Here is a 22,155-nt window from a genome sequence, read left to right as displayed (position 1 = left end):
CTGCAATGATGTATTTTGTCTACTGTACTTCCATCCTGAAATTCTTTTTTCATCCCTCAGTAGTCATATTCACCACAAGCCCTCATTATCTCTGACTTTCCCCTATGTACTATGCTGTCAATAAAAAATGATTTTATTGTTCATTTTTATTGTTCATAAACTCTTTCATCTACTATACTTGACAAATTAAAATTGATCTGCATCTCCACAGCTACAGTTCCTTTCTTTATTTTGTTTCCTCCCTGGTACTGAGGATTAAACGCAGGGGCATTCAGCCACTGAGCCACATCCTCAACTCTTTTTTATATTTTATTTAGAGACAAGGTCTTGCTGAGTTCCTTAGGGCCTCACTAAGTTGTTGAGGCTGGCTTTGAATTTGCAATCCTCCTGCCTCAGCCTCCTGAGCTGCCAGGATTATACATGGGCACCACGGTGCCCAGCCCTTCTTATCTTTTTAAAGCTAACCCCTACACTATGCATTCTATCTCATCTAAATTTCACCCTACCAGTATGGCCCTATCTCTGACACTCAGTGTTCCTTCCTGCAATATTTTTCTTCCACAATGCAATTCTAATTTTTAAGATAGGCCATCTCTTTTTGGTATCAGCATCACTTATTTCCTTAGTTTCTTAACAACCACAAAGGATAAACCTCTGCAGATTCTAAAATTCACAAACGCCGAAGTCTTTTGTACTTTGTACATGTCCTAGGTTTCATTTTCCCTGAGCATATCCTTATGACATTACTAAAGTTTTAACTAAACTTTTAAAAGTTTTTACTTCCTCTCTAATGATTGGCATTTTCTCCTAAGAAACAATTGTTTTAAAAATGTTTTCTATTTATTTTGTACTTGACAGCATTGAAATAGTAAGTTTCAACCTAAAATGACTAAAAATGTGTATGGGAATAGTTTCAGTGGATTTGACCATGCTCTCAAAATATTTTAGCAAAGGTAATAATCCTAAATGTAATTACTGAATTCCAGTGTGGCTAGGAATTCAGTTTGATTTGCTGATGGAATAAAAAATTCCGAACTAGAACTTCACTGAAATCTAACTCCGTAGTGTGAAACAGTATAAAAATAAAAGCCTCTATTTATATAAATGAATAAATATTTAGTGATAACCACAAACATACTCAACAAAGTGATAATGGAACTACTGTTGAAAGCAATTCAACTTCTTTTTAAAATATTGTTTTAGTTGTTGATGGGCCTTTATTTATTTTTTATTTATTTGTGGTGCTGAGAATCGAACCCAGTGCCTCACACATGTGAGGCAAGCTCTCTGCCACTGACTGGGGTACAACCCCAGCCCCAAAGCAATTCAATTTCTGGACAAGTCTATGGAGTGCTATGGAACTTGTTAACCTCATGTGCTCTTTGTTAGCACTTCAAATTTTACAAAGGCTTGTGAAAACTTGAATTAATACATACAATAAAAGAACAAAATAGAAATGAAATGAACTACCAAACTAGTTGAAATACAAGCCAATACAAGTCAGAGTGTCATGGCTAAGAATGAAAAAAACAAAAATGTTTTTAGATCCTACTAAGTTGCTAGGGAAGTTGTTCTTGAGGTAGGGAATTTGTTCTTGAGCTTTCTGGTGACAAATTGAACATGAAATTCCTTGTCCCAAAGGTGAAAATATACTAATGTTTAAAGCAAAGCTCTCTTACATTTAATATCTAACGAATGTTTATAAAGGGTTTCCTATCATGGTTTTCTAAGACATAATGGATAATATCTCTAAAGTAAACATAGTAACAGCTCCGGGAAAAGGTTATTTCTGATCATGTTCCTCTGTGAAAGTGGAGAATATTAACAAAAAGCAATATGGATAATAAATCAGCAAAGAGTTCATTCATTAAGTAAATGTTCATTGAATGCTCATAATGTTAACTAAGGATATTAATATTTACTCACCTCCCTCCCAGGTCTAAGATGGTTTTCTGTGATTAATATATAACATTTTTATTTGCATATAAAAGATGAGGATTAAGTAGCCCTAGAGAACTACTAAATCCTTAAGATGTCAAACTAATTTTCTTTAGAATTTTATTATATCCTAGATATAGGGAAACCACTAATCATAAAGCCCAAGAGATTTTCAGAAACTGGTAGCTGGCATTCATTCATTCATTCATTCATTCATTCATTCATTCATTCATTCATTCATTTATGCATGCCTTGTGCACACTAAGCAAGTGCTGTACCACTGAGCAACATCCCCAGCAGTTTTTATTTATTTGTTTTTGAGGCAGTCTTACTAAATTGCCAGGCTGACTTTTAACTTATGATCCCCCTGCCTCAGCCTCCCCTGTGGCCATTTTAAAGTCAATAAACTCAACTTTTAGTTGTGATTGGTTTTTTGATCTTGACAATTTATGCCTTTTATTTAGAACAATCTATGCCTCCATTAAAGGCTGTTGAAAAAAAGGAAGGCTGTCTAAAAATAAAAAGGAAACTAAGTTTAATTTGGTAATATTCATATAAACCTTATATAAACATCAAATAACAAACAAAAATGCTATGTAACAAAAATAAACTTTTGGTTTTTTATTTTTTAGGGTTTTTTTTAGGTGGACACAATATCTTTTGTTTTATTTTTATGTGGTGTTGAGGATTGAACCCAGTGCTCCGTGCATGCCAGGTGAACACGGTACTGCTTGAGCCACATCCCCAGCCCGAACATTTGTTTTTTAAAATTAATATTAAGGAGCTAGGGATGTAATTCAGTGGCAGAGTGCACAAAGCCCTAGGTTTGTTCCCCAGTGACACACACACACACAAAGAATAACATTAATTTTACTAAACTGCAATTCTTTTATATATTCAGCCAGTACTTACTGAATACCCATCTTGTGCCAGCTGTTGTTTCAGGAACATTGTTTATTTGAATTAAGATGTTTTGCTGTTAAGATTAAAGTCCTTTCTAGTGAGGCCTCAATGGGAGTTTAATCAGTTAAATCTAATCAGGCAACTCACCTTCATTGCCCAGAGGAAAATTCTTTACTAATAGGATTTTATTAAGCAAAAAGTGATCTGAGACTGCTATACATCCAAGGAAGAGAAAGCTCCTTATGGGGAAGACTAGACTGCTTAAAGAAACTCCACTTGCTAAGATTTATAAAATATTGAACTTTCTTTAATGCTAGCATAAGTTCATTTTTCATGCCATTCTTTTCAAATATACTAAATAAAAACCTTCAAAATTAAATCTACCCAGTGTGAAGACCAGTGATTATCTAACGCAATCTTTTTTTTCAACAGGATCATACTCAAACCACTCAAGAAGAACCTAACACTTTAAATATTTCCAGAGTTACCACAATCTTCCTGACACTCTTCCTGTTGTTTTATTGCCCCAAATTCTTTATATTCAATCAAAATTATCTATTATATTTGAAGCTCTTTTCCTCTATTTTTCTAGTTAAGCTCGTTTTATGGAGATTTTGAAAAGATGTATGGATGGCTCATGGATGACCTGATGTTTTCCTTCTCAACCCATCCTAGGGCTGTCTGTAGGAAGCTGGTCCTCATGATCCTGCCACACCACAGCATTACTTTCAAAATGGAGCAGAGATAAAATCTGTTGGAAGCAATTAAAAACTTTACACTAGCTTTCAGTAACAAACCAAATAGAAAATACACTTTAATGATGCAAAACATTTTTAAACTTTCCTTATTGTTATTTACAGTGTCTATCTCTATGTAGCAGCACTCTCTCCCTAAATAAATCTCTTCCTTTTCCTTTTGCCCTCCATCTTCCTTCATCTCTTTTCTTTTACCACTAACTTCTTAAATATAAAAAGCTTTAAGGAATGGGTTACTTAACCTCATCTATGTAATGAAGTAGTATTGGAAGAAAGAATAGTAGGCCAAGGGAACAATGCTAAAATTTAAGAGGTATGGGAAAGATATGTAAGTTATATTTCGGTCACTAACATGTCATCCCATTAATATTTATAATAATCATTCATCATTTACTTGAAAAAGCATACCAAGCCAATCACAAGCTTTCACCAGATTGTATTAGCTTTGTTTAGCTGTGATCAAAATACCTGGCAACAATAACTTTTGGAGCTAATTTTCAGAGGTCTCATGGGGGGAAGGGCATTCCTAAGGGAAGCTGCTTCTGGTAAAGAGAAAGGAAGCATAGGGGGGCAGGGGACAGGGTCACAGTGTCCCACCTCCCCCAACTATGTCTCTCTTGCCTACAGTTACTACCTGGTTTGTTCAAACTAGGATGGACTGGTTAGGTTACAGCTTTCACAATCCAATTACTTCCCCCCTGAATATTCCTGCCGAAACACAGGAGCTCTGGAGGGACATCTTATTTCAAAACCATAACACTTAATACCAGTTCTTTTAAATTTTCCTCACAAGACTTCCTGAATGTCAACTGTTTTGGCTTGGTCCCTGTTTAAATAGTCTTATGTAAATGGTGATCTATATTATCAGTTCTTCTGAACTAACAGCTCCAAATTATCACAGGGTTTTTTTGGAGGGGGTGTCCAACCTGTCTCTTATAACTGAGTGTCACTCCTTTACGTAAAAGAAATTTCATCAAGTGGACAAAGTGCCTATTCAGCTGTGCAATTCTGGCAACGCATAATCTCTCTTGCCTTGCAGGTATTCAACTTTGATGTGAGCCAGTTGAACTGGCTAGAATACATTGAAAATTATGTTTTGGGAATTAAGAAATACATATTGAAAGAGGATATGGCTGGGATCCCAGAAGCGAAGCAACACTTAAAAAGGTAAGCATAATTACTCAGGTAATATTTATGGAGCATCTATTGTGTATGTCACTTTGTACCAGATAGAATTTGAGAAGGGAAAGGGAGGAATTAATTTTTCTTGAGCACTTTCTGCAAGTCCTGTGTTCCATACTATGCCCTATAATAATACACTGCTTCATTTAGACTTCACTACACCCCTATGAGGCAGGTATTATTTTCGTTATCCCATTTTTATCACGAAAGTATTTAAGATCAAAGAGGCAAATAACTTATCTGTGGTAACACCTCCTTAGTACAGGAGCCAGATTTAAACTCAAGTTTCTATTTCTTTTACCACACCCTATCATAATGTGATATAAAAAAAATTCCAAAGGCAAGAGACCTGATTATTATATGTAATCCAAGAAAAATCACTTAGCTACTCTTCAGTTCCTTCAACTTCCTTACATTTCTTTCAGCCATAATCCTGGAGGTACAAATAATAATAGCAATGCAGAAAATAATAAGAATGGAAAAGCAGATTATAAACAGGAAGGAAATCTGAAAAGCAGGCCAAGAACTTTAGAATTTATCCTCTGATAAACAAGAACCAGTGAAGATTTATGATATGGTAATAAAGTCAAATATATTTTTAAAAGATTATACTGGTCATGTTTGTAAAATAGCTTAAAAATAGAGAGAGATGAGCAAAGAATCTAGCTAGAGAAATGATTATTCAGAATGTTGTGGAAATAAGATACAGAAACCAAAAAGCCATCAAATCATGCCACATACTCTACTTAATATTTGCTGATTACAACCAGGAAGACATTTATGCTTAAGATCACACAGTTGAGTATTTGTACTATGTTAACTTTGGTTATGTCTGTCTCTTCCCCAGGCTCCGAAATATTCACTACCTCTTTAATACTGCCCTCTTTCTTATCATCTGGTGCCTTCTCATTGCAAGATCTCAAATGGCTCGGAATATGTGGTTCTTCATTGTGAGCTTCTGTTATAAGTTCCTCTCCTACTTTAGGGCATCCAGAACGCTAAAGATCTAAGAACATTCAACATTCACCTTTTATCTGGAACCTCTCGGATACCTCTCAAAACAGTAAACTGTGGTTCTCAAGATTAGGAAGTAACAAGGAACATGTCCAAGCTGACATATGTCAAATATGCTGTTACGTATTCATCACTATTTCTTAACTGTCTATTTTTATTTCCATGAAAGGAGGAAAGTCACAAACTAGACTATAGCCATACATATTTTAGGAAAAAATTACTTCCAGATTATTTCCTAACACTCTAGTCTAGGCTCTTGCATACTCAATGTGAAAATGCTCCCACTTTTCTTATTTAGCTTTTCTCTTTGAGAGGATTAATTTCAACTCAATAAGCAAGGAAGAACATATGGAGAAGCCAAAATAAGCTAAGGCAGTACTAACCCTGGAAACATACTGGGGTAACTGGGAGAAAGGTCTGAACACAAAACAAGTAGAGGAATTGTGATCTCAACACCCTCACAAATGCTGTAAGTTAAACGATTCCCCACTGGAGTGGCTCTCCTTCCTTTCTATGATGTAACAGAGTCCTGGTTAAGGAGTAGAATCAGAAATTGAGTTCACATTTACCATTTTTCTTAACTATATCCACTTCTTAAAACTAAAAAAAAAAAAAAAAGATCAAGAAGTGTAAACAATTGTGTATAGAGTGAGGACTTAAGCATATTTGCATTGGAGAGTCTCACTATGCTTTCAAGTCAACATTAATAATAACATCTCATAAAATTTTGATAACTACTATTTAATCACCAGTTTTATGGATAATCTTTTCTTGTGAGTTTCCTGCTTATTGATTAAAATTGCCAAAGCCCTTATATTTAAGCTTATTTCACTCATTAGGCATCTATTTGAGTGGCTAAAGTGGAAGGAAATTCCTAGACCAGAATCTTAAAAACCCAGTCACCTCATCTTTGCCATTGATGAAAGCAAAATTTCAAATGAAAATTTAAAATCTAGTTTGTTTTCTTATATAAAGTGGGGAAGATTACTCTTTGTGTTCACCAGAGGATTTATTAGTATCTTGATTATTTCAATTGTACAATGTTGACTGTACAATGTACAGCAGAAAAGTGGATTTCATTAAATTTAGAGGGTTTTTTTTGCCTAAAATGTTTTATATAATACAAATTAGTAAAATCTTTATATGCTCTCACATTCCATAGTAATAACTGTTATCCCAACTTTTCTCATATTTGAGAGTGCATGTTGATTACTTTTCTTCATGCTAAAAACAATATTATTCAAATATGACTTTTGGGATCTAAAAAGTAATCATCACCACACAACTAGTTGAAAAAGTTAATAAAGAATAGCAGTTACATTTATGCTCACCTTCTGAAATAATTAATTAGTAATATTCAAAAAGGCACATTCTGGTAGTTGAAATATATAAGGCCTTACAGCAGTATCATAAAAGGCATTTTGGGGAAACTCTTCTGGGCAATGTTTTTACCAATTTGACATAAGATCTAGGGACTACTTTCTATGGCAGACAACTCAGCTCTGAAACAAAACACCAGTTTGAGATGTCTATATGATACTTTTGAATTACAGTAATACAAACTATGGATACAGTAAAAATATGAAATCAAGATAAACTTCAATGGATTGGATTTAAACACAATAATTCTAAGCATTTACTATCTTTTGATTATTGTATGTTGCATCAATTCAGTAACTCCACTGATCAAGTACTCACATTTTGACTTTTGATTAAATAAAACTTTGAATTAAAAACTTCCTCTTCTAGTGTTGTGTATTTGTTTAACTGCAGATGATAGCAGATCACATAACACCACCCTGCACCCCACCCCAGAAAAAAGAAATAACCTTCCAAAGAACTCTGTACAAATAAAACCACAGGAATATCTATAGGATGAATATAAAAATACAGGTACACAATACTTCACTTTTTTTCTGATACCCTTTGTAGGATTACATTTACATGAATGTTTTATCAGTGGCATCAGATAAATGACAGGAATATTGAGTGCTCTTGTGATGATTCAGCAGTAAAAGGTACCTGCATGACAGAGAATCCCTATTATATAAGTAGTTCATATCAGGACCAATTAACAATAACTTGAATGTCTAATATATTCGGAGCAATGGGAAAGAATCTTCTACTTTGGGGAGCAAATAAAAAGTAAAAGTACCTATGTTTAAAAGGAAGTTTGGTAATCCCTATATTCTACACCCACATGATACTTAATATAGTAGTGAATATTAATTGCCTAAGGCAATTAATACTAGAAAAAATTGAAAATGGGTACACAACTTAGTACTAACTTTTCATAGAAATTTTATGCTAACCTAATTTCTAGTTAACATCCCATTTAAATAAATTCCAAGGTAAATAATCTCATAGCCAGAGCATGTTATCTCACAAAGAATATAAAAATTAGATCAACTAAACTTTCCAGAAACACCAATTTTTAAATTAAAGGGAATCATATGCAAATTTTTAAATGGCTACTTTACTAGAACTGTTCTTCTAATACCTGGAAATATATAAGCAACTGTTTATGATAAGAAGTAATGTTTGTCCCATATGCCTACAAAGTTTTAAAAATCTCACTGCCTAGGTTACTTTGAAAAAATATTTTCCAGAAACTAACAAAATGAAGAGTAGCACTTGCTGGTTTTAAGATGTTATTGGTTTGAGAGACAGCAATCCCCTAGAAGTACAGCTACTGTTGTAGCAAAGGAGCTTAACTGAAATTGAGTTTAAATAGCAGAAATATCTTTATTGATACACATTTTAGTAAATCCCTATTCTAAAACACTTATTTTAATCTGGAATTGAATATCAGAGGAGAGATGTGAGGTATGGCAACTTGGATGAATTATAAAAAATACCTTTAAGAAATTAAAGGTAGGGGTTGGGGGCAGGTATGACTCAGTGGTAGAGGGAGTGGCTAACATATTCCAAGGCCTGGGTTTGATTGCCAACATTGCAAAATAAATAAAATTAAAAACTAAAAAGGTAGTTACTAAAGTGACAACTACCTGAAAAAAGAATACAAAGAATATGCAATACATTCATTACATATTTATGTAAACTGTTGCTGACATAAAAAATTTTCATTAATGTGTAAGTTTTCCTTATGCCTTCTGAGTTTTAAAATTACTACATAAATTGCATTAGTTATACTATTTGGAAGAGTTAACTTAATTCTTTTGGCTAAACATCCAATAATATTTGGAGCTGCAAAACAAAATTACTTAAATGTTTTATATTTTATCAATTGTAATCTTATCTGTACTCAATTTTTTATAGACCTATATGAATTGGCTCAACTTTGGTCACTCTTCCACTTTTAACATAGCAGTTTAGCTCCATCTAGAGTAAAAGCAAATATAACCAAGTGATATTTAAATATTCATGTAGTTTATCTATGAGAAAAAAAGGTTTAAATATAAGGAATTGATGTTTATTTATTTTCTAAGATTGAAAAAACAAAGAAAATGTTTTATTATTTGTAATTTTATTTAGGGTCAAATGTTTGCAGTTGAGACACTAAATGTTTCCTGTTCTGTTCCTGGGATAAAATTTTTTAAAAATCCAAGGCAGTTTTTTTCAATAATGTAAGGTGATTTCATCATTAAGAAATATTTCAAAAGGGGGGGGGGTAGATATTTTGAGCATATCATCACAATAAGGGAATACTTGAGTATTAATATAGGCATTATAGGATAAGGCAGTAAACATATTGTTTACCACCATTTTTATTTTGATGGTGGTGAAAAAGGTTGACTCCATTTGGTTTGCTAGAATTCAAGAGAGAAGGGAAAGTACTAGTTTAAATGGCATGCTGAGATTGTAAAGATCCCAGATTTAAGTAATTTTCGAATGGTAAAAAATACACCTTGATCTCAAGCATAAACTGAATTTTGATGCAGAAGGGTTACATATAAATTTACTATCCAGTACTTAAATTATGTAAGATTAAAAAGCATGGTATATCTTTACTTCCAATATTAAAATATTAATCATTTCTTTATGAATTCCAAAGTTAAAACTATAGATTATAAATTTTGTGGCAGTAAATTATTATAAAAATACAATGCTTTCTATCAAAAATGTGCAGGAGAATAATGTATATTAATCATCTGAGAATCAGAAGTAATTTTATGAATTACAGAATTATTAGATAATAATTCTGATTAATATTGAGCTAAGCTATTCTGAAGAGGTAGTTCTGAAGTGTACAGATACTGCAGAGGTGAATTATTCACCTAAATATTTAATCTTCCTCATAGCTTATATATGAAAACACAGTTTAAAAATTACATTTCAAATAATTTTAGGTCCCTGATTTTTAAAATATGTATGCTGGAACATATATATAATAGATTATGAATACACAATGAAAAGGAGAATTGGACTAAGTAATAAAGTTGAGTATCAGGGCTAGAGGGACCCACAGACATAGAGAAAGTTGCATGACTGGTAGGTCAGAAAATGCTTTCCAGGATGAAAGTGAAACACTTGGAGAGGACAAAAACACCTAAGGAATCTTAATACATAGTTAAACTTCATCATTCAAAGAGCTGGACAGAATTTTAATTCTTTCAATGCCAAAAATATGCCTCTATTTTAACTCTGAAGATGTATGGCAAAGCAGAATTTTGAACTAATGAAATTCCTTTATAGTCAGTTTTAATGGGACAGATTAATTTCATTAAAATTTTAATGTGGTATTTAGAAAACATGGAAATAGTTAAAAATCATATAAATACAAAATAATTTTTAAAAATCTTTTAAAAAGATATTTAACAGCTATAATCCTGAAAGTAACCCTAAATCAGCACTTTCCTCCCATTAAAAAAAAAAAAAACCTGAAAAGTTGATTGAATTTTCTGACAAGCAGGTTAGGAAGACCAACAACCAGTCTAAAGTCAGTAGCAAAAATTCTAATTCTCTCCAATTAATCTCCTTTTGAGAAATGTTGTATTAGTTTCTAGCCCACCTTTGTTACAAATAATATTAGAAGAAAAAACACAAAGAAGGCTTGTTCATTATTTGGACTTTCAATTAAAAAATCTTTTAAAACATGTCACTTGCTATTTATCAGTTAACATTAGGTCTCTGTGATCCTGTATATTTTAAACAAAGATGCTTCTGTTATTTTAGGCAAAATATCCAAAATATCATTCTACATAAGCCTTACTGCAAAATAGTTTTGACCTGGATTTCTCTATGGTTTACCTTCTTTTTAAGGAAGTCTATCTTCCTATTAACTGATTCCACTTCTAACCAAAATAAAAAATATTCTGATTCTAAAAAAAGAAAAACAGCTTTTATCTTTAAAACTTTTTCACTTGAAAAACTATAACTTGTGACCCACCACTCTCTTAAACCACCATTTTTAATCTAGTCGTTTAAGTCTATTTGTTAAGGACTAAAATCTTCTGCTAATCTCATTACCTACCTGGAATCTTGTTTCCCCATTTCCTTAAATGATTTAAACTTTGGGAAATGACTGATGACTCTTCTACTATTATTAAGTATTATAAAAGGAAAACTGATGTTGACATGCATATTCCAAATATAGGTTTTAATGGCACCTACGTGATAGCTCCCTTTCATTATTTTAATCTTTTATATTCTAGAAATTTAAAACCAACCCTTAAAAGGTTATGAAAAAAAAAAAACAAACCCTTAACCTAACACAAATCAATCACATTCAGGACATACTGAATGAAATATTTCCTTCATAATCCAGCTTTTAGTTTAACGGACATTGTTCAATATGGCACCTCTGAGACCTGACATTATCTTGTCATACTTAAAATTTGCTTCATACTTCTAATTTATTTAAATTTACCCTGCTCCCCATTTATCACATGTATAAAATATTCCGGGTTTCCTCTTATTATTAACAAACTAATAATTTTTGTCATCAGAAGTGGATCTTTGTCTTTCTCACTCCCATCACTCAAAATATACCAATAAATAATGATCAGATTAAGAAACAGCATCTTAAAAAAAGAATGTGCTTTCTTTTCCCTAGAGTCTCCACTATACAATTTGTGAATGATATCTCTGTTATATATCATACCACTTACATATCTGCCCTTGGGAGATTTCACCTTAGTCTTCTAAGATTCTACCTTGAATGGTTATAAATGTCAAGAATTAAAGAAAAGCAGTTACTTTCATAAGACCAAAATACTGGATAAAATGGTCTTGTCAATATGGCTTAACATTAATATGGCTATAACATAGGGACTAGTCCCTGTTTTCTTTATTAACATTGTGAACTGATCACAATTTTTTAAAGTTTAGACTAGTTTTCCATATGTTTTACATATTTTTATTCTCACATCATATCTCTTAAAAACAAAAGGACGCAAACATTTGCAGTTATCAATGCCTTTTCCTTTAGATGTAGTTTCATTTCCTTCCTTCAGGCTTTGTTACCAAGAAGTAAGGTTTGAGTTCAACACTGTCCATTTGTTGTGAAAGTATCAGAAGGAGTCATCTTCAAACCAATACTCCAGATGGACTTATTCACTGATTAGCTGCATAATTTCTTCTAGGACATTTGTAACAGACACAACATACACAGGATTTCAGTTTGGGTTGTTTTTTTTCCCTTTTTTTTTTTTCTTTTTTAAAATAAGTGTGTTTCCAGGTTCTCACTCATATTTTCTTTTCTTTGAATGTATTGCACAATATTTTATTATTAAAAAAGGTTTTATGTCTCAGGCAAAAAGTTTATCTCCTTCCCTCAGGAGTTGCTAATGTGTATTATTTTCTAAAAGAGGTAAGTGGTTGTCTGTGTGGCCATCCTCAAAGGGAACCTAAAGGGAAAAGGGAGAAAAAAGACCAACTCATTAGTTTTATTCCTTATACTATTTTCTCTAAACACAAAGCTGTATTTTGGGTAATTCTTTCTAGGCACAAAAAGTGACTATTGAGATTTAGAAATGATATTATGATTCAGAGATCAACACCATGTATATAATATCACTTACAGAATGGACAGATTTATAGGCTCCAAGTCTGAAACGACAGCAAATTATTTCAACTATAAATTTTCCAATTCCATGTAACATGCCTGTAACAAAAAATGTTGATGTTTTTAAATTATTCTGAAATTGCTATACATGAATAAAAAACTCAACTATAATGAAATAAATTAAGGAAGGAAACAAAGTTGTTTGTATTATTCTTTTTCATGGTTAAAAACTAAGACAGACAGTAAGGCACAGTGGGGCATGCCTGTAACCCCAGCAGCTCAGGACACTGAGGCAGGAGGATCACAAGTTCAAAGCCAACAGTTGCAACTTTGTGAGGCTCTAAGCAACTTAGCAAGACCCTGTCTCTAAAAAAATATAAAAAGGGCTGAAGATGTGGCTCAGTGGTTAAGTACCCCTGGCTTCAATCCCCAGTACCAAAAAAGAAAAACAATAAATAAATAAGAAGATAATTATACATTTAAAAACAAATTAATGTTTTTTCAAAATCACAAGGCCATATAATTCATGACCTTGACATAATCTTTTCAAGGTTTTCCCCTATAATTTTGAAAATAAATTATTAACACATGTTTAAATAAAGCACAAAACAAGGAATTACATAGAAAAGTTATTCATTTGTTTAAAAAAAATATGCTTAAGAATATGATGCCTTGCTGGGAGCAATGGTGCACACCTGTAATCCCCGCGGCTCGGGAGGCTGGAGCAGAAGGATCAGGAGTTCAAAGGCAGCCTCAGCAAAAGAGAGGCGCTAGGCAACTCAGTGAGGCCCTGTCTCTAAATAAAATATAAAATAAGACCGGGGATGTGGCTCAGTGGTTGAGTGCCCCTTAGTTCAATCCTGGGTATCAAAAAAAAAAAAAAAAAAATGATGACTTGGAAATCTAAGGCAGGATGATCACAAGGTTGAGGCCATCCTCAGTAACTTAGCAAGGTCCTAAACAACTTAGCCGGACCCTGTCTCAAAATGAGAAATATAAAAAGGGGTGGGAATGTGGCTCAGTGGGTGAGCACCCAAAGGTTCAATCCCAAGTATCAAAAAAAAAAAAAAAAAAGATTTCAAGTATATAAACCATTCAACTCCATGTAATACAAACAGGAACTAAAGATGAAAAAGGAAGTGAACTTTTTCTCTACTTTACCTATTATGCTTAAATCTCAAATTTTCATCATTACAATTCTGCAAATGATCTTTAAAAGAATTTCAGAATTTGGGGCCAAAAATCAAAACACTATTGATTGAAAAAAATCCCACATACTACAAAGTTGAAAGTAGCATAAGATATGATTTTACACAGTATAAAGCTTAAATGAAAAGGAAATTTGAACTTAAGTGACTATTTCTATGCATTTTCTCATTTAACTCCATACTACACTTACAACTTATATCTTTCATTGTGATTTTCACAGATGAGAAAACAATTCCAGAAAAGGTAGGTGACTCATTCAAGGCTACCACCAAGAAAATGGGCTGATTTAATTCTAGTTCTGTCTTCTGTTAACCCCCAGGATATTTGTAGCTTACCAAATATCCCTTCAATTAGTGAATGCTGTGAAATTAGTTACTCTTAATGGTGAGTCAATATAATTTTAGAGGTTTGAAATTAACATTAAACAAAAAGTTCTTCAAATATTAAAACATAAGAATGTGTATATTGCCCCTTTTAAGGAGAAGTATCTTAAGTGTAATTAATAGACACTTTTTAGAAATTAAGACAGAGAAATGACTGTTAACCTGTTGTTGAAAAGATTCCTCCAACAATACCACAAAGTCTTACAAAAAACTGCCAGAATGGCATATGCTCCTCAGTAACTGTCACCATAAGAGAACTGAGATCATATTTCATAAATATCCCAGAGACTCCATGGCTGCCTGCAGCATGGTTAATGATACGTTCCTAAAAGGAAGGGGAGGAAAAGGAGGAAGAGAGAAACAAAATTTGTTATCTGAATGTTAACATATATCGGCAGTATTAAGTTGTACAACTCTACTATACAAGACATTCAAAATTCTTTATGAATTATCCTACCAGATTAAACTCTTCAGACACAGTTATTCAGTATTCTTTGTGTGGTTAGCTTCTGAAACTATCAAAAGAGCAAAATTATTCTTTCTTATAGTTTTTCTTTTTTTTGCAGTATTGGGGATTGAACCTAGGGTGGAGGGTGGGGGTGTTTTACCATCAAACTATATCCCCAGCCCTGCCTTTTATGTTTTAAGATAGGGTCTTGCTAAAATGCTGAGGGTGGCCTCAAATTTGTGATCTTCCTGTCTTAACCTCTGGAGGTGCTGGGATTACGGGCATGTGCCACCACACCTGGCTCATTCTTTCCTATTTTCTCAAATAGGTCAGCTTACATTTGAGTTTTATACTAAGTCCAAGAGCTTACAACTGAATAGCATGTTCCTCATTGACCAAAACAATAAGAACTAAGTTTATATTCTGATATAGTTTTGTAGTATTTATCTGCTAGGAATTTACAAAATAATCATATTTCTTTCCTGTCATTTATGTCATCAAATTTAAAAAAGCAAATAATTTCAGTTTCTGCTGTTCATTTTGAACTACATACACAACATGAAAAAAAGACAATGCACTAAGTTGAAAGATAATATTTGAACAACTGTTTCAGTTTTAAAAGGATTTAAACAAACAAACAAACAAACAAACACGAATGCCACTAGAATCATAGATCTACCAGTGTAAACATTAAGGAAAAAAAAATCTATTTCATTCCATCCTGCTTATACTTCAAAACTCAAGTTTGGAAACTAATAATTTTCTATTATGGCTCCAAACACTATGCTACCATAGTGCATTGTTATAACTTTTGTGCCAGATTCTGTTTGTAGAAGTTTTAACTAAACTGTATACTTTTAGGAATACAAGTGATATAATTATTTACCAAGATAAATTCAAACATTTTTATGTGGAGCATTACAAAACCCTTTCCCCTATTATTAGCACAACAGAACCTTACAAGGTACTGATCAAATTTTTAATAATGACTTTACCTTAAAGCTCTGATATGCTCAATATCATGTTGAAGTTACCACATATATGGATATGCTAGAGACTGCGATGTCCATGTAACAAAAGACTAATGATTTACTTTGGGTTCCAAGACCAAAGATCAGCCTCTTTCCCTACCCCTCAATCCTGCACTTTACCAACTCATCACTTCTTTACTCAAGTGAAACACAACTAATTTGGTCATCATATCAGTATTCACATCCCTCTAAATATTAAATGCTCTGAGATTCTAATATATACCTATTTTTGGGGTGGGGTACTAGGGATTGAACCCAGGGCACTCAACCACTGAGCCAATTTCCCACCCTATTTTGTATTTTACGTAGACACAGGGTCTCACTGAGTTACGTGGTGCCTTGCTGTTGCTGAGGCTGGGTTTGAACTCACCATCCTCTTGTCTCAGCCTCCGGAGCTGCTGGGATCATAAGCAGGTACTACCGTGCCCAGCTATATTTTTTTTACTTTTTATTTGGATTTGTTATTTTTAAATATATTCTGGTATAATTTCATATCAGTATATAGAGATCTTTTTCATTCTTCCCTTTTGAAGATACGTGTTCTTCTATTATATAGATGTACAGCTTGGATTGTTTCTAGTCTTTATTATTATAAATAACAATACAATAAATAACCTTTACAATACAATAAATAGGTAAATTCTTTAGAAAAAGAATTCTTCTAAATTCTTTACAAAAAGAATTACTAGGAAAGGGTTTGCTAGGTCAAATGATAAATGCATACATCATTGTGCAGATAGTGCTAAACTTCTTTTTACAGAGACTATGACACTTTACATTCTCATAGCAATACATGTGTCTGTTTTCTCCAAAGCTTATAGTGTCTTCCAGATGTTTGTTAATCTTAAGGTGAAAAATATCTCCCTATTCTTACAGAAATGTTGAAAAGCACAATATATACTTATATACATTTTACCTAGTTTGTATATACACACAAAAATAAACAAATACACACAATTATATATACTTGGTTTTTCTCCCTGAGCCACTTGAAAAGTTAGACACAAAATTTCACCCCTAAAAAAACCCACCTAATTTCAGAACATGGAAAATTCTACAATTATTAAGAACCTGGTCATAATAAGTTACAAGTATACAAAAAGAAAACTACAAATGAAGAAAAGAAAATTTTAAAAAGCACTTATTTTTTGTCGTCTTGCAATTCTTCTTGATGTTAGTATTTGAATGTTTACAATTCTTAAACATAAAAACAAGAAAATAAGGGCTGGAGATGTAGCTCAATGGTAAAAGTACTTGCTTAGCATGTGCAAGGCCCTGATTTTTATATTCAGCTCCACAAAAAACAAATAACAAAGTAGGTAAGAAATCTATTAAACTTTTCAGTTCTAAAATTCTGCTCCATCATTGTCAGTCTTTATTTATAAAACCACACTATTCTGAGGTTCCACAACACTTTATCAGATAACTACAAAGCACTAACTTAGAGGAGGCAAGCCCTCTAAATTTGCTATCTGATGTATAAGAACCACATATGTTCCATGGTAGGAACATTTACTAAAAAATAAATAACAGAAGGCTGAGTTGGGGCTCAGTGGTAGAGTGCTTGCCTAGTACATATGAGGCACTGGGTTTGATCCTCAGACCACATAAAAATAAATAAATAAATAAAATAAAGATATTGTGTCCATCTACAACTAAAAGAAAATATTAAAAGTAAATAAACAGCAAAGACATCAGAAAATCTGCTGGCCAATTAAGAACAATATAGAGGAAAAAATATTATAAAAAGTAAACATGTTAAAAAGAGTAAAGACATTATGAATAAGTGATGTCATCATAGTTTAATGATTCAAAGTTTTCATTGAATAGAAACATTTCAGATTTTTAAAAAATTCTGTTCTCACTCTAGAATATACTAATACTTCTGATAAATTTTCAGCTTAAAATAAAATGTTAATTCATTTCAAAATTCCTACAAATTTTAAAATGAGAAAAGGAACCAACTAAATTTGAACCTTGTACCTGGGGGGCTATAAAACACTAACAAAAAAATTAAAAAATAATTTTACCAATCAGAATCAACTTACCCTTTCTGTCACAGAGAACTGATGGGTATCTGCTGAAATTTTATATGTATGTAGTTTTGTTGGCACAACTGTAATAAAATATTGGAACATCTGGTTGTCTAAAATAAAAACAAATTATTTTTTTATCAATCCAATAGCAATAGAACCAGATATATCCTTCTTCTAGCAAATACATTAAACTTAAAATTTAATATTATATTTGACTTAATGTCTAATAAAATGAAAATATACTCATGGTTGCACTTTCTTTCTCTTGCTCTTTCTTTTTCTCTTACACATACACACACAATATACAAACATACAATGTTAAAAAATATGAATTAGTGATTTAGTTAGGTAGCCCTTATAATCATTATCATTCTCATATGAAATGTGGAAAAATAAAGGTAACATTTCTTTGTAGTACAGGAATATGAGTAAAATAAAATTACAATAGTATAATCATCATAATTTTCAGTTTCTCCTTTTATCTTAAGATACACTAACAAACTTCTAAATGACTACTATGAAATTAAGAGGGTCATTTTTATGGCATGCCTAGGTTTAACACAAGCAAAAAATACCAAATAACAAAGTAGGTAAGAAATCTATTAAACTTTTCAGTTCTAAAATTCTGCTCCATCATTGTCAGTAATTGGTAATACTTAGTAATTGGTAATACTGGTAATGAAGTAATCTTCATTCTCTAGGTATATTCTAAAAAATTAGGTGTGTCTGTAGATGAGCAATGAGGCCACATTATGTCCAAAAGAAAACAGATGTACTTCACTCAGCATAGTAATTTTCTTCTAAAAACTAACTATGTATAAATATAGTAATTTAAAATTAATTTTAAAGAACCAGATGAATAGTTTCTTTAAAATAAAAATCCTAGTCCTGTGGGCTGGGGATATAGCTCAGTTGATAGAGTGCTTGCCTCATATGCACAAGGCGTAAGTTCATTCCCCAGCACACACACCCCCCCCCCCCCACACACACACAATCCTTGGCCATTTCCCCAGAGACTCTAATTTAAATGGATAAGATGACCAGGAATATGCACTTTTCACAAAGACCTCAATAATTGTGATAGAGAGCAGCCCAAGAATACTTTAAAAAAAACTAAATATTTACTTACCTGGTCATATTGTAGTAAAAAATAAAGAGTTAAATTACTATGTAACAGGAACCCTCAACAAATCTTTCTATAAGGCAAAGTTAGTGGGAATGTAACCTGAGTTTTAATCAGTGTTTTGCCAATTACTAGGTTTACAGTTTCAGACAAGTCAATTAACCACAATTTCTAATTTTCAAGAAGGGTACGACACAAACTGGACAGAGCATATCCTACTTAAAATGGACATCTATTCATCCCCATGTAATACCAGAAGCACTATTTTAAAAAAGAATCCAAGAATCGGTATCTACATATGTGATCTTTAGAAAATCAAATGTAGTAATAAATTAAACATATTTTAAAATACGACAAACAAAATAAACCCGCAAGGCAAATATGAGTCATGGAAGACAGTATACTGGTTTGTGTACACTTCTTTCTCCCTGCCTTTGCCCAAGTTCACCAAGAACAGAATGTACTTCCCTTCACTGATTTGGAGCAATTTAGGCATGTTTCATGGAAGGTTGATAGCCTGAATTCTGTAGAATTAAGTTTATAAAATGAGGCATATCTCATAAAGAATTCTGTAAGTTTTGGCACACAGAATTAAATGAAAAGATGATACGCTTAAAGACCAACAAAGTCTGTGAGTGTGCATTAAAAGAAAATACATGTTTAAGCTAAAAATTTAAAAACTTATGGATTCACAACTTTTATATAAACTGGATGTAGGCTGAGAGAGGTGTTTCGCTACTAAGAAAGGGATATCCTCCGTGCCCTCTTTAGATATGGCCAAAAAAGATATGGGAAAGTAGGAATACTTTTCAGAGGACAAAGCAAAGAGAAATGAAGAAAGCATGGGGGATTAGGGAAACCTGCCTAGAAGCAGAATAGGACAAAATCAACACACATCTCCATTCCTAGAGCAGGGAAATGTTACATTTGTCCAGTTGAATTAGAAAACTGCTATAGACCACTGACTCATGTGTCACTCCTTCCTTGCCTGTTTTGAATGGGAATATTTAGTGCAATTATAACACTATCTGTGCTCCAAAAGTGTAAGGTAGGTCCTTAAAAGGTATAGTTGATGAGCTATATCCCAACCTTTATTTTTTACTATGACCAGAGAAGAAAAGGCAATCAAACATTTTCAGAAAAACATGGAAAATAAACTAATATTTTTATTGAAATTCAATGTTTAAAAAAACACTGAAAGAAGTTATCTGTCCTATAATGTAGTACTTTTGACTATATTAATAAGTCTTTTTGTTGGTGAATATAGAAAAATGCACTTATGCCCAATTAACATATCAACCTTTCCTATATTTTGACTGTTAAAATTCTCTTTCCCCTGCCTACTCATAACTCTAATTTCTTTATTCTGTTCTATGACATTATTTGTTTTGCAATTCAGGGAATAGAAGCCAGGGTCTCATGCATGCTAAACAAATGCTCTACCAGTGAGCTACACCCCAGACTTTAGATAAGATTACAGGTGTGTGCCACCAAGCCTGGCTCTGTACTATAACTTATTTTTTAGCACTCAAATTTTGTGCAATTCTAGGACAAATTCTCTCTACATAAATAATTATTCAGCCATTTAAAGATTATCTTTACTAGGGGGTAAGAGGATAACTAAAAACATACTAATAGTAAGGTTATAAAAGCCATTTCCTACATGTAAATTACAAGAATAATTAATAAATACTTACGATCTATAGTAATTTTTTCAGTTCCATCTAAAGGATTAATAATTCCTGGAATAAGTTCTCCAAAAGACAAATGATCTATTCTGTGAGAAAAGTTGTAAGCTAAGAGACCAAAAAAAAAAAAAAAGACAAAACAAAAACTAAGTAGAGAAGTTATATTATTCAAAAATACATGTTACAGATTGGTTTACATTTTTATCTATTCTCAAATGAAAATATCTAAACTTTACAAATATAATACGTTATTTAAAACAACATTAAGTTGAGAAAATGCATCAGGATTAAATGTGTAAAAGTAAATTCTGATAAAAAACTGTCTTAAGTTTTATAATTTACATGCAAATTAAATTCTAAGAAACAGTATTACATTTAATCCTGAGAGCAAAAAAAATTTAGATCTTTCTTGATCCAATAAATTATACAGTTACAAGATTCTGTTTTTACATGAATTGGGATGATGTTCGTCTGGCTAAATGATGAAGCTGATCATATATAGTTTTCACATACATCATTGCTATAACTAAACTTAGATTTTTATGGAATTTATTTTGTTGTCTATAGCTGACTTTAAAAGTAACTCTTCTCACAATCATTATATCAAACTAACTTTATACATACACATGAATATGGCCACATTTAGATACAAAAATTGAACTAAACTTCAAATATATTCTCTTGTCTATAAAAATTAGTGGAACTGCATACAAAGTGATACAAAGTACATCTAGGCCTTCATCCCCAACCTTAGAAGTATCTGAGCTATTAGCAAACTGAAGTAAAAGCAGATTAAAGACAAAAAATGGATTAGAGTAAAAAAATTCAATAATTAATTTTCTCCTCTGGAGAACATCTGTTTTTAAAAAGCTTACTTTCAAAACCCTACTTTGCACCTGCAATAAAACAAACAAAAACATACACCAAATAAAAACTCCATATTTTTCTTCAAAGACATCTACACTGAAAAAATTTCAGAAACTACTTACAGTCATGGTTGACAAGTGCTGCTAAATGTGCATGACCTCGAGGATGTGGAATTGCCCTGAAAGGAAGGAAAAAAAATTAAAGTAATAACACTTAAAAAAATATAGCTAATTAAGGGGCTGGGGTAACAGCACACTGGTGTAGCACTTGCCTAGCATGTGTGAGGCACTGGGTTCAGTCCTCAGCACCACATAAAATAAATAAATAAAGGTACCCTGTCCATCTACAACTAAAAAAAACAATTAAAAAAAAAATATATATATACACATAAAACTAACTAAAACTAGAAAGTGGATCTTTCCCAAGTTACGTAATTGTTTATAGTACAAATAGAAGAATGTATGTGGCTTATGATTAAGAAGACAAGTCTTATCACCTTGGCAGTATAAGGAACTGGAGTTGGCAAACATTTTTCTGTAAGGAAACAGGTAATAAATATTTTGGGCTCTGTGGGCCAAGATACAATATCAAAGCTATTACATAGAATATAA

General features: G+C 32.4%; 2 protein-coding genes across 6 annotated transcripts in view; one reads left to right on the top strand and one right to left on the bottom strand.

Annotated features, from left to right (window-relative positions):
- Far2 (fatty acyl-CoA reductase 2) overlaps positions 1-10,958 on the top strand; it is a 53,404-nt gene extending 42,446 nt beyond the window's left edge. For all 3 annotated transcript variants that reach the window (XM_026379878.2, XM_077798243.1, XM_077798242.1), the window contains 2 exons: positions 4,636-4,763; positions 5,626-10,958. In XM_026379878.2, the coding sequence (XP_026235663.2) occupies positions 4,636-4,763; positions 5,626-5,788 (291 nt within the window). In that variant the 3' untranslated portion in view covers positions 5,789-10,958. The remainder of the gene's footprint in view (positions 1-4,635; positions 4,764-5,625) is intronic.
- Positions 10,959-12,380: 1,422 nt separating this feature from the next.
- The window catches only part of Ergic2 (ERGIC and golgi 2), a 36,506-nt gene continuing 26,731 nt past the window's right edge, over positions 12,381-22,155 (bottom strand). For all 3 annotated transcript variants that reach the window (XM_026379879.2, XM_026379881.2, XM_026379880.2), the window contains 6 exons: positions 21,667-21,722; positions 20,687-20,785; positions 17,879-17,976; positions 14,514-14,676; positions 12,776-12,858; positions 12,381-12,601 (listed from right to left, as the gene is read on the bottom strand). In XM_026379879.2, the coding sequence (XP_026235664.1) occupies positions 12,539-12,601; positions 12,776-12,858; positions 14,514-14,676; positions 17,879-17,976; positions 20,687-20,785; positions 21,667-21,722 (562 nt within the window). In that variant the 3' untranslated portion in view covers positions 12,381-12,538. The remainder of the gene's footprint in view (positions 12,602-12,775; positions 12,859-14,513; positions 14,677-17,878; positions 17,977-20,686; positions 20,786-21,666; positions 21,723-22,155) is intronic.

Source organism: Urocitellus parryii, chromosome 5, assembly GCF_045843805.1.
Source record: "Urocitellus parryii isolate mUroPar1 chromosome 5, mUroPar1.hap1, whole genome shotgun sequence".
NCBI classification, from domain to species: domain Eukaryota; kingdom Metazoa; phylum Chordata; class Mammalia; order Rodentia; family Sciuridae; genus Urocitellus; species Urocitellus parryii.
This window is presented reverse-complemented; position numbering and strand designations above follow the sequence as displayed.